Below are 17,716 nucleotides of genomic sequence, written 5' to 3'. Positions count from 1 at the left end.
GAGTCAAATGGAATCTCTTGTGTGTTTTGATTTGCATTTCCTTAATAACCAGTGATGCTGAACATCATTTTTATGTGCTTGTTTTTCCATTTGTACTTCTTTGTGAAGTGTACTTTGAGAAGTATCTGTTCCTCCCAGTTCCCCATTTTTGATATAATCCTTTATTTTATGGGGTCATATTATTTTGTATTTTTTATATATTCCAAATATTATTCTTTTCTCTTAAGAAGTTGCTGGCAAAAAAGTTTTTCTTATTCTGTAGGTTGTTTCCTTTGCTGTTCAGAAGCTTTTAAAGTTGATGTGATCCTGTTGGTTGCCTTTTGATGTTATTTCTCACTCAGTTGGGGTTCTATCAAAAAGTCCTAGCCTTAGGAGTTTTATATATCCACATTTGTTCTTTGTATGACATTAGTCATACTGAATCAGGAGCACACATATGGATACACCTTTATAAGTAATAGCTTCCACTTTACATTTTGAAGTCTTAGCAGTTAGGCCTTTATATAAACGTTTAAAACAGATCTTTGAACTCCTTGATATATACCACTCCGTGGAAGTAAGTATTGGAACTAGTCTTAAGTTCTATTGACAGAATGTGTGCATCTTATGAATTAGATTTTAAATGATAATGCACAAAAGTAATTTTTGAAACTTCAAGTTATAGCATTTTGAATGAGTTACTATAAAAGTACATATGCTCCCTGAGATGATGATTTGATTTAAATTTTTTAAAATATGCAATGGTCCCAAAAATATTACACATTCAGTGCAAATAGTACTTTGAAAGTTAAATTTTGATCTTTTCCCAGGCTAGTGAATTTACGGTACCATACTCACACACTTGATACTTAATTGTGGGAAGCAATAGTTTACAGTGAGCCACATAATCATACTGTTTATAACATACAATTTTGCCATCATTTTCTCCATTTTTTTTTCTGTTTTACATCACATCATGTCTGTAAAAGCACATCTCTTTCATAAGAAATTCAGCTCTCCGTTAGGCTTTGTGTTATGTTAAGCGTATATGTGTCAAGTATAATTTAAGGTAGGATAGGCTAACAGATGATGTTCAGTAGGTGTGGTATATACTAAATGCACTTTTGAGTCACGATATTTTCAACTTACAATGGTTTTATCAGAATACAGTCCATCATAAGTGATGAACATCCCTATTCTCAAAGTTCAGTGAATCCTAAAATAAGACACTGTAAAAGAATGTCTGTAGGAATTTTCTAAACCACTTCTCTCCAAAACAGGTTCCAAACAGGTTGGTTTTGTCTTTTATGGTTGAAATATCATTCCTGATTGACATATGTTGTATCAGAAATTTCCTGTTCCATCTATAATATCCAAATATTGTTCTGAATTCCAGTAACCTCTGAGGAAGTAGGCCAGATTCTCAAAATCAGAAGACCTAACAAAAGGATTCAAACCCCTAAATGATGGAATGCAGGAAGAAAATAAAATATTTCAGCAAATATGTAAATTTTAGGCAATTTTACTGATCAGAGTTAAAAGTTTGAGTTTGTTTACTACTCAAAACAATAAAAGCACTGGTACAACATGATACTCAATGTGGTAATTGTTCGAGTTTGTCATGTAATTTTCTGCAATAATATACACTGACACACTTACTTTTCCTCTATAAAGATATATGCAGCGATAAAAGTCCTTCTTTTCCCAAAAGAAAACTTTGGTGAACGGACTCATTGCCACTTCATGTAGCTCTGCTTTGTCAGTCATTGTAGAGTATGTACCTAGAAAGACACAGTGAAATACTCTAAAACCAATGGGTTAGAAGTGAAGAAATAATGGAGGTAGTCTGACAGTTTCAAACATCTTTGCAAAGTGAAAAGGATAGACAAAGACCTGAAATGACGATAACTAGGAGCTAAAAACATAAATAGTATTTCAGTCTGCATTTTAATTGTGTTTTCATTTCAGCTACAAGAAAATCAAGATGAAATTGAAAATATGATGAACTCTATTTTTAAGGGTATATTTGTTCATAGATACCGGTAAGTGATTTTTTTAAAAAACAATTTAGAAGTTTTATAAATCTTAAATAAGTGTTCTTTGTTTGTACCTCAGGCTAATTATAAAACTATAAATCTCTACTAATTATTATTTTTACTTTGTTCAGTTTTCTGGAAAACAACTTTTGCTATAATGCTATGTAAATGCTATATGGAGTCAATTTTGCAGCCAGTACCGCTGCTATACTCTTCCAAATTCTGAACTACACGTTGCAGGCAACCTGTGTACTAAAATATTCATGTGATCTTTAAATTAATGTGGCATTAATAGATATTGCTGATTTTCACATTTGAAAAAATTAAACACCCCTTTACCTCTGATACTGTCTTCTTAAAAATAGATTTAAAAAGGGCAAAAAAAAGAGCATTCCTGCAAAGAATGAAAGGAAATCTACCCAAACATTCAGTTATACATTTTAACAAACAGAGGCTGTTAGCAGTTTTCTGTAGGTGTGATATTATGAAGCAAATGAGTTTGGTTTTCTTTCTGTGGAATCTGAAGACTTTTAAACTAGTAATTTTAAAAGCATATTTCACAAAGTAATTATAAACATATACTTCTGTTAATTAGATGTAATATACATATAAGTAGGTATGCTTACATAGTAGATACACTGTCTTCACTCACTCTTATTAGTGTAGTTGGCAAGTTAATATTAAAGTTTAAACAGGCAAATCATTTGTGTGTATATGTATAAAACATTGATATTTAGCAAACTTAAAAATACTAACTCATAAAAATCTTTTGAAATATAGCCAAGCCTATTACTCTAATTATGGATTGTGTGATTGTACTTATACCTCTTTGTATCAACTACACATATAATCCATTTTCATGTATTTACATGAAAATAGGAAAGAACTTACATATACTTTGCAAATAGTCTTTTTTTCTTTTGAACAACTTTGTGAACATGTGATATAAAAGAAACTACATATTTAAGTACATAAATTGATGAGTTTGAAAAATCTATTGTAAAAACACAAGATAGAGAATGAATATATCTATCCTCCTTAAAAGGTTTTCCATAGCACTCTGTAATTACTTCCTACTTCTTTTCCTGTCACTTTCCTGTCCAAACACTCTCAGTCATTGACCAACTATATGGTTTGTGTATATTTTGTGTTAACAAAAATACAGTTATACAGTGTCTACTCCCATTTTGTGTTTGTTTTGGTCTGGCTACTTTTGTTAACCAAAGTTGATGTCTTTCACTTTTTAAGTATGTGGTTGGTTTTAAGCTTTTTCATATGTTCCATTTCTTTGAATTACTTTCTATTTTTTAAGCATTTATATTTGAAATGTATGTTGGACTTTTGTACATAACTTTTCTGCATCTGTTGATTCAATTGTAATTTTCTTTTCTTTTGCGTGGGGGGGGCGTGGCCTTGAACTTGCTTTGTAGCCAAGGCTGATCTCAAACTTGCCAGTGATCCTCTTGCCTCAGCCTCCCGTGCTGGGATTATAGGCATGTGTCACTACACCTGGTTTCCCTTTGTAATTTTCTAACACTGTAAATGTGATGAAATAAGTTGGTTGATTTTTCAAGTGTTAATTTGAATTCACATGTCAAACCATATATGATCATAATATATTTTAAAATATATACTTTTGGATATGATTCGCTAAATTTGCATCTCAATTCTTCCATTATCTTCAAGACAGATGACTATCTCTTAACTTTATGGCTATGAATCTGTGATTGCTTAGATAGTTGTATGATCGTGGCCTTGTATCTTTAGCTGCAGTATATTATCTCTAATTTTCTGGAACATTTCAATGTGAATGTGCTGTTGTTTCTTCAGATGTAAATTCTGTCATTGGAGCTTAACATTTTCTTTCTCGGAATATTTTGTAACTGCAAATTAAAGGTTTAGGGCTGTTCTTATTTTTTTCTTAAATAATCTTTGATAGTTGGGTTTTAGAAAAAAATAGTATAGTCATGAAACTTACTGAATTATAGACAACTGTCAGCATATAGTCTTTCATAATATTGGTTCTCTGCAACCTCTTGCTTGTCCTCTCCCTTGCCTTCCCAACTTTTCCTTCCACTCTTTTTTCTCTTTTCCCTCCTTGTCTCTGTCTGGACCTAACAAATTTGATTGTTTTTCTTTTCCTTAAGGAATGTCTTACTCACTTTTCTCTCATTGATGAGACAAAATACCCAACACCCGAAGTAAAAGGTGGAAACCTTTCTTTAGCTCACAGTTTGTGGAGGTTTCAGTCCATAATCTTCTAGCTCCAAGGCAGGGTGGCTCATGGCAAAGTGGCAACAGTTCATGGTGGCAGAAGACACCAAAAGCAACAAGAGAGAGAAAGAAACACTCTTTCTTTCCCTTGTATTTTATGCAGGCTACCTGTCCTAGGTTGGGTGCAGCACTCACCCCTTCACCCTACCCAAACCAAACTGATTCACTAATCACATGCCCTCAATCTGAGCACCACACCTTGTAGATTCAGCCACTTCTGAAAAAGCCCTGTGATTGCTTTAGAGTGGGCATCTAGACACAAGCCATAACAAGGAATGACATTTTGCTTATGCTGAGTTTTTTTATTATTTTTCTAATTCATTGGTTTCTGCTCTTTTTTTCTCCCTTTTTTTTTTCTTTTATTTCCTCTAGTTTCTCAACATAGAAAAAGAGGTACTAAGGTCATTGACTTGAAGTCTTTTTTTTTTTTAAGCTATGACCCCTAAATTTGGGTGTATTGTGTCTTCATTTTCATTCCAGTATACCTTTTGACTATTTTCTTTGAATGTTTTCAAGTAATATTCAGTTTACAGATAATTGAGGCAATTCTAGTTGTGCATTCTTGATACTGATTGCTAATTTATAAAAATTGTAAATATACTTTGTGTGTTTTGAATGCTGTTTATTTGTATACATGTATATGGTACTGGGAGTGAATTCAGAACCTTGTCACTGAGCTTCCCCAGCCTCATCTTTTTATTTTTTATTTAAACATAGGGTCTTAGTAAATCCAGGCTGGACTTGAATTTGCTATCCTCTTGCATCAGACTGCAAAGATTACAAGTGTACACTATTGTGATTACCTTGCTTTTAAATTGCCGTAGATTAGCTTTATGGACCATAATACCTTGTCTTGAAGAATATTCTGTTTGCTCTGAAAGACAATGTGTATTCTACTTTCAACTTGCTAGTTGTTCTATGTCAGTTGGTAAAATTGCTTGGTAGTGTTCCGTAATTCTTTTCAGCCACTACCGAGTTTTCATTCATTTATTACAACAGTTATTAAGATAGGTTTTATTGAAGTACTTTTGTATTTTTGGTTCAGAGTCATATTCAGATACATGATATGCAAATCTTGTTTCCAGTGTGTGATTCTTTTTATTTTCTTAATGAGGTTTCATTCATTCATTCATTCATTCATTCATTCATTCATTCACTCACTCACTCATTCATTCATTCATATATACTGGGATTTCACCCCAAACTTTTAGGCAGGGTCTCATTAAATCAGTAAATTGCATTTGATAACAGAGTGAATTTAGAAGGGTTTTTTTCAGCTCTTCAGTTTGAGGGGAATTGACATTATTTCTTCCTGAAATGTTGCCTAGAATACATGTATGAAGCCATCTGGCCCTGGGCTTTTTCAGTAGTTTTTATTCCTGATTCAATCTATTTCTTGTTTTTGGTCTGTTTACATTTTCTTTATGCTCATGTTTAAATTTCAAGAGGTTTACCGTTGTAGCAGTTTACCCTTGTAGGTTTTTCCACTTGTTGATTGTAACCCTTAATTATCTTTAAAGTTGCTTTAATCTCAGTTGTGTCTTTTACTTCTGGTTTTATTTAGTTAATTCTTTTCTCTCATCTATATTGTCTATTTCTCTGCTTTTTGCTGTATTACCATAGGCTTTAGTATGTACCATTTAATATGTACCGTTTGTTTCAAGATATTTTTAAGCTTACTTTTTTCACTCTTACTGATTCATTGGTTGTTTAAGAGAACTTTAGTAGCCAAGTACAGTTTCTAAAGTTTAATCAGATGATACATATTATGATTTTACTGCTTTTGAAATTCTTGAGACTTGTTTTGTGGTCTAACATATGAACTTTCCTGAAAAACACTTCATGTGCTTATAACAAGAATAGCATGTACAATTGTTGGATAAAAATTTTTGAAAATGTGTATTGGGTCCTTTTGCATTTATTGTACATTACTTCAACACCAATGTTACTTTGTTAGTGTTTGTTTGTCTGAATGGTTTGTGCATTGCTGAAAGTGTTACTCTCTTGTGGTCTATTTCTCTCTCTTGTTGAAGCAATGTTTGTTTGCTTTGAGTGCTCCAAGATTAGGTGGAGATATGTACACACAAACACACAATTGTCATTTACTCTTGTTGAATGGATCGCTTTATTATTATGTACTGCACATCTTTGTTTCTTTTGGCTTGACGCTCTGTTTTGTCTATGTATGGGTGCTTTTAGTCACTTTTATTTTTACTTGATACAGGGATCAAACAGTCTCGTACTTGCCACCTAGGTGCTATGCCATTGAGCTATATCCCTGGCCCCTTGATCACTTTTGTTTTTCTTTTACATGGTATATTTTTCCTACCACTTCATTTTGATTCTGTGTGGGTATTTTATTTTATTTTATTTTATGTGTTTTGTAATACTGGCGATTGGTTCCAAGGCCTTAACATGAGCTACAGTTTTCCTAAGTCAGTGAGTTGACTAGGCTGCGTCATGCTACCATCCAGAGTGCTGAGGTTTCAGGCAGGTGCCATTATATCCAGCTACGTGTGTCTCTACTGGTGAAGTGAATTTTTTTGTCAGAATATACTTGATCTATTCTTATATTTGTTGGTACTGTCAATGTCTTTGTATCCACTCTGCCAGGCTTTGTTTTAAACCATGGAATCTACTTCTAGTGTTATTATTGACAAATAAAGGCATTCTCATATCCTATTACTGTATTGATTTATATCTGGTAGCTTTATATACTTTTTCCATTTCTTTGATTTTGTTCTTGTCCATCTTTCTCTTGGTTTGCGTTGTTTCTTTGCTAATTTGAGTTTTGTACTTTGCCTATTTCCATGATAGTAGCTATGTTCTTTTGTTTCTTTTTATGTATTTTAAAGAGATTAAAACAGAACAATAAAATGGAACAAAACAGTAAGCACAATATTGGATTTTAAAAGCAAGACAGTAGGAAATCCCCAGTAGTTACTGTATTGCTTGTTGTTATTGCCTAAATCAATGCTCAGACTACTGACTTTAGCCTGCAGAGTCAACCAAACCATACAAACATTAAATTGTGTCTTTACTTCAGTTGCTATCATCTCACCCTGTGTTCTCCCCAATCAGCCAGTTGCTTGGGGATTGGGGAGTCTGGCTCTTCTCTCCTAGCCAATGCACCTGCTGGCATGTGGGAGTTTGCAGCTTGGTTTCTTGGTTCCTATATGGCCTTGCATCTGCCACTGGTGCACAGATGGGCACAGCTTGGCTTTCTTGGCTTCTTGATTCTCAATTCTTTTTTTTTTTTAAATCTGTTTATTGGAGATCCCTGCAGTGGACTCCAATCTTCTGTGCAGAGTTATGGTGCACAGCAGGAAGAAAGAGTAAGGGGAAAAATAGGAGATAGCATGGATCTGGGCTGATCAGTTGTTTTCAGGGTCAAAAGGCTATGAGGCAGCTTAGAACCTCAGTATTTATTCATTGAGGTGAACGGATTGTGAGGCTGGCAAGGCTTGTAACAGACAGAACCATGCTTGCAGAAGGGACAGAAATGGCCAGATTTAGATCATGGTGAAGGAGTAACCTGCTTTGTAGCCAATTCTGAAAAGGAATTTTTCTCTGGAGTCATGCAGGCCTTAGCAGAGATGTTATCTCGTATTCTAGCCTGATTTATGGTGTTGCAGATCATCTATCTGAACTCAACCAAGGCCACTGATAACAAACAATGCTAGTCTATCATCAGCCATCTGCTTTTGGCCAGACTCACTAATTAAACTGAAAGCCAATTTAGGGAAGTCACCTTTATATAGCCTGCTTTGCTCTAAAGTAAGCACAGTCATACTGTGGCAGTCCTCCACAACCATTCATCTTTAGTGAGAATCTAAAATGATTCCATATCTTAGCTCTTGGGTTAGAACCACAATATGAGGTGTCAATGAAAAATATGATGAATTATTTTCTAAGTTATTACATTAAAGGCATATTGCCATTAATATGGTCCTATCAAAAATAGCTTGAACCACTGTCCCATCAGGCAATTTTTACCTCTGGTGATGCATCCCTGTGTGTCCCATTGGGGAACTTGTACCACACCATTGGTACAAGACGAATTTATAGTCATGCATGGGGATAGTCAGGCTTGTAACAGTGGTGGTTCAAGCCACCAGATAGACATAAATTATAGACCCACTGTGAACATGTTAAGCCTCATCAAAATACTCCTTACTTCAAACACTTCCCATTGCTCTCTCAACTTTCGAAAGCAGCTCTGGAAGTCCTTCTTCATGACTGTCTTTAGTTGTACTGTGTCATGGCTGCCTCCGTGCCCTGGACCAGTTTAGGACATTTATCCTTTGTGGTCATTTTATCTTAGGTCAAGCCAGAAGTTCCCTGATGACAGAACCCATGGGTAAGGGGATCCACTGTCATGTTTTTATGAGCCTGGCTTTAAATTAGATGGCACTTGTTACCAACATTACTCAGTTGTACTCAGTATATTTGGATTTCACTTTTTTTATTAGTATGTTTATAGTACATGAAGTTTACAGTCATTTTGGGGAGTACATAATGCAAAAAAATCTTAAGTTTTTTATCACACCTCATAGAGGCACACAGTAAAGAGAATTTTCACAACTCCTTTAGAAAATGGCAAGATGTGATATGTGTTTGAAGTGAAGAGTTGTGGGACAAAATTGTGGTGTGTCTTTCACTGTAGTAATTTGTAAAATTTAAACATTCAGTGTATGTATTGGTCATACCTCATATACATATATGCAGATATCTTGTTGCTTTGCTGATTTCATTTTCTTTGAATATATACTCAAAAGTGGGATAATGGATCACGTGGCAGACCTAGTTTTAAGAAGAACTACCTTACTAGTCTCCAGAATGGCTGTACTAATTAATATTCCCAACAACGGTGTATAAGAGTTCTTTATCTCCATGTCTTCTCCTTCCCTTCTTCCCCTCCCATCTTCTAACTGGTTCATTTCAAACTCATGAATTGTTTCCTCATTTAGTCTAGTGCTAAAGCTGTCTGCTGGGTTTTTTGAAAATTTTATTTATGTCATCCAGCTAGCTTCACAGTGTTGTCTGCATGGTTCTTTTTAATGATTTCTGTATGTTTTCTGAAGTTCTCATGAGAATTGTCTTAAGTGCTTTGTATTTTATCTAATAACTCACTTTAACTTCCCTAAAATCATTATTTGGAGTAGTTTTTCAGGCAATCTATCAATTTCATTTTCACTGGGGCAGTTAATAGAATGATTTTGTTGTTTTAAGGATATCATCGTACTTTGGGTTTTTCACTGTTCTTACATCCCTGTGTTGACATCTGTGTATTTGATCAGTCAGTTACCTCTACAAAAAGATATGCTGAGTTTAATCATAAAAAGTTTCTTTTGGTGGTGTGTGTCCAAAGTTGTATTTAGGGTATGCAAGTTGATTTTCATTCCAGGTAGGTGCTTTTACATAGTAGCTATGTAACTTCTTAAGCTATAACCAACAACATCTGTACCTATAGGTGTTTCAGTGGCTTAAGCCACAGGAATTGTGAGATTACACAGCTACCTGGAGTGCAGATCTCTCAGGCAGTTTGAATGTGGGCAGTTTGAGTTTGCTGGCAACTATGTACACAGTGCACTCTGTCTCAGTGTTAGAGTGCCTGTCAGTGTCCCCAGGTCCCATGGCATGGGATGGCTATTATAGGCCAATGGAGGTGATATATGATTAGACAGCACAGATGTGTATCTGACACTTTCTGAGGAACTCATTAGGTTGGATTTGCACTAGTGCTCCCAGGTGGTGCAGTAGATTGGGCCATACCATACAGAATCCCCATCAATATCTGAGCATTATACTGGTGACTTCATGGGTACTCCTTGGCCTAGTCTGCATAAGAAGGGTTGTGTCCCTGCTTCCCAGGGCTGTGTGTAGGATGGGTAGGCTGCCTGGCCGCTTCTGTAGTCATCAGTGGACTGTATTTCTGAGAATGGGTTACCTGACAACTTCTGGTTTTATAAGGATTGAAAGGGCAGTCTGATTGTCCCATAGGTGCCTTACAAAAGTGGAGAGTTCTGGTTACTACTATAAACTGGTAGAGTAAGAGGGAGGCCAGGGTAAAGAAATACTGATTACTGGGTACCCTAACCCTAAGGCTCTGGGAGTGATGGTACACGCCTATAATCTCAGGAAACTAAACAGGAAAACTGTTCGCGGCTGGCCTGGATCTTGGTGAGTTCAATGTCTACCTGGACTACAAAGTAAGACCCTCTTTCCTAATACCAAAAGGAAAGAAAAGAAGGTTTACTAGTTTTTTTTTAAAGTTTTATTTTTATCAGTACAGTTTACAGTACATAATGATTACTCTCTTCATGAGGAGTTAGTCTATATATACTTAACACATCATCATTCTTTAGATAGTCCCTTCCTTTCCCCAAAGCCCCCTTTGAAGACAAGCCACCAGTGACCTAAACCACCCCACTAGGCACCATCTATACTTGGTTTTTGGCTTCTTCTAATAGACCCAAGCTAGAGTCCAATCCTTTAACAAATAGACCTTTTAGGATATTGCAGAATCAAACTGTAGCAGTTATTATTTGGAATATGAGACTCTTGGAATATAGTGAAATATTTTCCCTGCTGATCTGATTTCTGAATGGAATTATGTTATTCATATTATTACTTGTAAAATTTACTAGGCAAGACCTTTGATCCCAGGCTTTTGTTTGTGTAATGAGTTGTAGTTAATAATTATCTTAGATCTATCTTGACTTAGTGTTTGTTTAATCAGCATTGACAATTCATGTTTCTTACTTAGTGTGTCAGTATCATGAAAATGGTAACTGTGCCAGGCGTGGTGGCACATGCCTGTAGTCCCAGGTCAATGGGGGTTGAAGCAAAAGGATTGCTGCAAGTTTGAGGTCAACCTGGGTTATACAGTGAGCTCCAGGCTAGCAAGACCCTGTTTCAAAAATTCAAAAAGTAAAAAGAAAAATTGATTCTGTGTTTTAGTCTAGTTAGATTTTTCTCAACATTTAAACAAATAGACTTTTGGTTTTATTAACTTTTTTCTGTTTTTTATTTCATTAGTTTCTGCTTTCCTCCTGTCTTCTTGTTGTGGTTTTTAGTAGTTTCTTAATGTACAAGTAAAAAGTACTGATAATACATCTTCGTTCTTTTCTTACCTCCCATTTTAAGCTGTAAGTTTTTTTCCAAACACTGCTTTAGTAACATTCTTTGAATGAAGTCATTTAATTTCCAAACATTTGGAAGTTTTCTGAATTTCTAACATTAATTTTTACTTTGATTCTGTTGTTAATAAACTTTGTTTGAGAGATTCAGTCCTTTAACAATAATGTGATATTTTGTCCACCATGTAGATTATTGAAATACATATAAAAATATATTTTGCTAGTCTGTCTTCTTGATTTAGTAATTCATTTATCATGGATTATACCTCCCAAAATGCTTTTTGTCTGATATTTTTTGTCTGATAAAGAATGTTTAGCAGATGATCATATACATGGTGTTATGATTGCTCTTCTATGGTATTTTCATTTTTAATTTGTTTGAATATGAAGTATATCTCTTAAATAACATATATTTGGATGTTTTCATCCTGTCTAAAAATACATTCTTTATGATTGTGTTTGGGATTACAATATGAATCATAAGTTACCAGAAACTATAGTCCATAAACATGACATAGTTCCAAAAGTATATAATTTTTCCCACATAGCTTTTGTTTTGTTCTTCCATTTAGCTATTATTATATATATTTTATCAATGTTTATTCCTTATCCAGTAGTACAGTCTTACCATTATCAGTATATGCAGTCTTACTTCTTTAAACATAGTTAAGAGCAGAAAAATATATATGCCATCCTTTACATTTACCCTTTTATTAACATTTCTGGTACTTTGTTGTTTGGTGGTATTGGTTTTGTTTTTGCTTTTTTCAGTTTGGGAGATATATTGATGACACCAAATTATTTTTTTTTTAATTTTGGCGACAGGATTAAGAATGAAATCCCTGGGTACTCATCCACTGAAGTACATTCTCAGCACTTCATTTTATTTATTTCTTTATTTTTTGCTTTGAGGGAGGGAAACACAATAACTGTGAATTGAACCCAGGGCCTTCACAGTGAGCTTTATTCACAGTCCTTTTAAAAAGTTTTCACTTGGAGCCAAGGTCTTGCTAGGTTCCTGAGATGCCCAGACTAGGCTTGAATTTATGGTGCTCCTACTTTAGCTTCCCAAAGTGCTAGAATTACAAGCATATGCCAGTCACATCTAACCTCAATAAATTGGGCATGCAGGAGTAGTAGTTCCTGTCCTGTTCAGCCTGCTGAGTGCTGGGATTATAGGTATGTGACACATTACCCAGCTTGTCATTCTTAATCTGGAAAACAATTTCAGCTGTGTGCATTTTTGAAAGATATTTTTGCTCCACATAGAATTCTTAGTTTTATTTTCCCTTACAATTCTTTCAGTGTTATGCTAGCTACTGGACTTCATTTCAGACTAAAAATTTAATTATTAATCATTCTTTTGTTGTGTGAAGTATATTACTTTACAGCTTTTGCAGTTTTCAGGTTACATTGAGTTCAACAGTTTGTCTATTATGTTTCAATGCGTATATCCAACTAAGGTTTTGTTAAGTTTCTTGTAGATTGTTTTTCACCAAATGTCAGAAGTTATAGGCCTTACTTTTCAATTTTTTTCTCATTTTTAGCTCATCTTTGTTTGGATATTATTTATATTTGTACTGGTATACTTTGTATCAATTTATTTCTTTTGAATTTATACCAAATAGTAGGGGTCCTGAATCATAAATAACTCCATTTTTAACTTTTTTAGTAACCTCTGTAGTGTTTTCCATGATAGCTATACTAGTTTACATTCCCATTAACAGTGTGCAAGAGTTCTCTTCTATATATCATTGCCAGGACTTTAACTTTTATTTATGGTAATCTTTCTTATTCAGATGAAGCAATACCTTGTGGTTTTGCTTTATATTTCAGTGATGATTAATGTTGGTCTTTTTTTTTCATATATCATTGGTCACTTCATTGTCTTGAGAAACATTTTAGTGATTTGCCTATTTTAATTGTGGGAGGGGGTTGTTTTTGTTTGTTTTGTTCTGTTTTTTGGTACTGGGGATCAAATTCACCACCTCACACTTGCTAGGCAGCCACTTATGCTACTGAGCTAAATCCCTGGCCCTGTGTTGAAATTTTTTGATGTTGAGTTTTTAATAGTTCCATATGTGTTTAGGACATTAACCTCCTTGACTGATGAATAGCTTGGAGATATTTCCTTCCATTTTGTATGTCCTCTCTTCATTCTGTTGCATGTTCTTTTTCTGTGCAGAAACTTTTTAGTCTGATGTAATCCCATTTGTATATTTTTGCTTATGTTTAATTTAGTGTTATTTTTATAACAGGGAGCAATGAGGGTCTTCTTTCATTTTCCTGCAGGTGGATATTCAGTTTTCCTGAATATTATTATTAGAAAGACTGTCTTTTCTCCAGTGCTTTTCCTTTAGTGAAAAACCTTTTAGCTATAGATGCACGTGTTTGTATCTAAGCTCTTTTCTGTACCATTGATCTTGTGGTCTTTTTTTATGCTAACTCTGTGCTGCGTTGATTACTACACCTTTATAATATTTTTTTTGTCATGTAATAGAATGAAACCTGTTGTTTTTTGCCCAGGATGGCTTTGGATGTTTAAGGTATTTTAAGATTGGTTGATATTTTGATAGCGATTGATAGGGATGGAATTTGATAGACTGAATGTATAGATTGCTTTGGCCATGTGGATATTTTTTTTTGTTTTTTTTTTTTTCTTTTTCGTTTTTACTGGTACCAGGGATCGAACTCACGACTGCCTGCTTGCAAGGCAGGCACTTATGCCGCTGAGCTAAATCCCCAGCCCCTAGCCATGTGGATATTTACTGACAGTTCACTAATATTGATTCTTGCAATCCATGAACACAGCCTGTCTTATTTGTTTGTGTCTTCAATTTCTTTTTCAGTATTTTATACTTTTTATTACAAATAATCACCTTTTCAATTAAATCTTTTCCTAGGTATTATGTCCTTTATAGCTATTATAACTGGAATTGCAGGATTTTTTTTTTTCATTTCGTAAAATATGCTCTTGGCATATAGCAGTATTATAGATATTCATGTATTGAATTTTTTGGGTAGGAGAGTTGCCTTTTATATTTTTAAGTTTTTTTGAGACAAAGTCTCACTATTTAGGCTAGCTTTGAACTCATTTAGCCCTAGATCTCCTCCAACCTGTGAGATCCTCCTACTTCAGCATTCCAAGTGCTAGAATTACAGGCATGCACCCCACACCTAGCTATGTATTCACTTTTTATACTAAACTTTATTAATTGTAATTGTTTGCTGGCAGAATCTTAGCTTTTTCTCTCAATGCGATTATGTCATCTTCAAATAATGTTAATAACTAAACTTTTTCTTTCTAATTTGGATGCTTGGTATTTCTTTCTCTTGCTTAGTTTTCCAGGCTAGGATTGTACTTGTGTACTATGTTGAATAAAAATATTGACAGTAACTACCGATGGTGATCCACACATATAACCCAGTTCTGGGATGTTGGGGCAGGAGGATCACTACTCTGAGATGAATCTTGATAACTTGAGACCTTATCTTGAACTATATTTAATAAAGAGCTAAAGATGTAGTTCAGTGTGATGACCCCAGGCAGGGTTCAACATCCCAAACACACACACACACAAACGCACGCACGCAGGCACACACATACAAAAATGAAAATAACCAGGCATAGCTGGTTATCCCTTTAATCCTGAGTACTCAGGAAGATCTAGCTTAGCCTGTACAACTTGGACCCTGTCTCAAAATAAAAATTACAATAATGTAAGATAGGCCTGGGCATGTGTTAACTATTGTAAGCCACTTGTATATGTTAAGTCACAATTCAATGCTCAGAAACCCACCCTCACCCTCAACAAAAAAAAAGTGGATATTGTTAGGTAAGTTATTTTTATCATGTTCTCACTTAAGTCTTCATAGTCCTTTAATTCTTTGATTCTGTTTAGTAGACTTACTTTTTCTTTAATAGTGCTGCACAGGTATAGCGTAGTTCTACAGTACTTGCCTAGTATATACAGGGCTCTGGATTCAGTCCCTAATAGTATAAAATAAAACAAAAAGAACCATAGGTAACTTTTAAAATTTATTTCCAGAAAACTAAAACTTTTGTTTTTGTTTTGCAATGCTGGGAATTGAACCCAGGACCTCACACATGCCCGATAAGTATAGCTATCACCAAGCTACACTATAACCTGGGTTTCTTTTTTTTTTTTTTTTTAAAGTTCCTCATCCCCTGAAATGATGGGACAGAAATTTCAAACAGTAGACTTTTGTCTACTGTTTCCTTATTATTTGAAAGAATTTGCCTCTTATGGAAACATGTTAATGTTTTGGGTATTTTTATTTTTGTTCTTGATTTTGATCTTTAATGAAATTAATCCACTGTCTGATTTCTCTCATTGCTACCTGAAAAGAAGTCTGCTGTCATTCTTTTCTTGTATCCTTTATAATTAATTTATCTACCATTTAGGTTTCTCTCTTTACCAGTTTAAAGCAGTTCTATTATGATGTTCATCATTTTCTTCATTTTTTAAATTTCTTCTCTATCTCTTAGCATGCTGCTCTTCCCTGTAGATTCTTGAACATAAGTACTTTTGTCATAACAGTTATTTTTTTGTGTTCTGTTTTATTAGTTTTACTATCTGTATAATTTTCCCCTCTATGTGAATTGATTTTTCTCCTCTTTATAGGTCATTTGTCTGTTCTTCATGCATGTTAGTTTTTTATTGATGTTAGATCTTATAAGTATCTACTTTTCTGTTTTCTGGGATGCATTTATGTTTAATCTTTTCAAGACTTGTTTCAAAGATTTGTATAGTGGACCAGAACAGCATTTAAGATCAATTCTCTTCCAACACTCAGAAAATATTATTTGTGTTCCACTCAAAACCTTTTGTTTTATAAAGTATTTCCAGTTTTCTTCATTGGAAAGCAAGCTATATCTAGCTCTATGTTTGCTCTAGACATTATTTTCTCTGGTTCGTCCATTCTTTCTCTGTCATAAGTTGATTTCTTCACATATGCATACTGTTTAGCGTTTGGCTAAAAATTCAATAGAGTTCTTGTGTGAATCTCCAGAGCTCACTCTTTCAGTGCAGCCTTTCCATTTAATATTGTGCCTTGTATGCTTTATAATCATCTTGGCATTTTTAAAGTTCCAGCTCCTCCTTTGGAATCATGGGCTATATCTTGGCTCTGCCTATATTCCCTGCAAGGATAGTTCAATATATGCATATCATTGAATGTAACACATCACATAAAGAGAAGCAAGAAAAAAACTCACATGATCATAGATATAGAAAAAACCTTTAACAAAATCCAATATCTGCTTATGATAAAACCACTGAAGAAAATAGGCTTAAAAGGACCTTATTTCAATTTGATAGAAGCCATTTATGACAAGCTTAGTACACACATTAAACTAAATGGGGAAAACTGAAAACCTTTCCTCTAAAATGAAGAACATTGTAAGGATGTCCAATATTATAACTCATGTTCAACACAGTACTTGAAATATTAGCAGGAGCAATTAGGCTGGAAAAAGAATTCAAAGGAAAATTAAAGGATACCTATCTTTTACAGTTAATGTATCTTGTGGGGTTAGGTGGAGGTGGATATGAGAGATTGAACCCCAGGCCTTCACACTATACTATGTCACAGACCTTTTTCAAAGTCTTGCTTATTGCCCAGACTGGGCTCAAACCTATGATCATCCTACCTCAGCCTCCCAGACTTAATATAGCTTAGGCATTTTATGTTTAGTCCTCTGCCAAAAATGTTGTTGATAATAAAATTTTTGTTTTTGAGACAGGTTCTCACTATGTTGATAAGGTTATCCTTGAACTCACCATATAGCCCTAGATTGGCCTCAAATGTTTAGCAGCCCTTCTGCCTCAGCCTCTTGAGTGCTCGGATTATAGGCCTGCATCACTGTCCTACCTTAATAGTCAAATATTATAGAGTAATACGTATTATCAGATGGCTACATCATTTTTTATATGAGACTCAGCAATGTAGTATTTTTTCTTCTTGTCCCTTATTTTACTAATTAGTGACACAAAAAAAAATGAGATCCAAAAGTTTCAATTTTATAAACTCATTTTGTGTTTTTGTTTTTTTGTCATTGTTTGCAGTGTTTAGGATCAAACCCAGCATTTTGTACATCCTAGGCAAGCACTTCACCACTGAGCTACATCACCATCCTAATTCTAATACAGTTTTAATACAATTTTTAAAATCTCTCATTACCCTAAAATAAGAATGAGTTTGGATTTAATTAGCAAACAATAGTTTTCAGCTTTTTGGTGAACACGTTGCTAATTAGCACCT

General features: G+C 34.4%; 1 protein-coding gene across 8 annotated transcripts in view; it reads left to right on the top strand.

Annotated features, from left to right (window-relative positions):
- Positions 1 to 17,716, top strand: part of Stag1 (STAG1 cohesin complex component) — a 426,216-nt gene that overhangs the window by 256,008 nt on the left and 152,492 nt on the right. For all 8 annotated transcript variants that reach the window (XM_063249046.1, XM_063249048.1, XM_063249043.1 and 5 more), the window contains one exon: positions 1,948 to 2,021. In XM_063249046.1, coding sequence (XP_063105116.1) covers positions 1,948 to 2,021 — 74 coding nt within the window. The remainder of the gene's footprint in view (positions 1 to 1,947; positions 2,022 to 17,716) is intronic.

This window comes from Cavia porcellus, unplaced genomic scaffold (assembly GCF_034190915.1).
Source record: "Cavia porcellus strain 051 isolate PalLab524CR breed Dunkin Hartley unplaced genomic scaffold, mCavPor4.1 scaffold_5, whole genome shotgun sequence".
NCBI classification, from domain to species: domain Eukaryota; kingdom Metazoa; phylum Chordata; class Mammalia; order Rodentia; family Caviidae; genus Cavia; species Cavia porcellus.
This window is presented reverse-complemented; position numbering and strand designations above follow the sequence as displayed.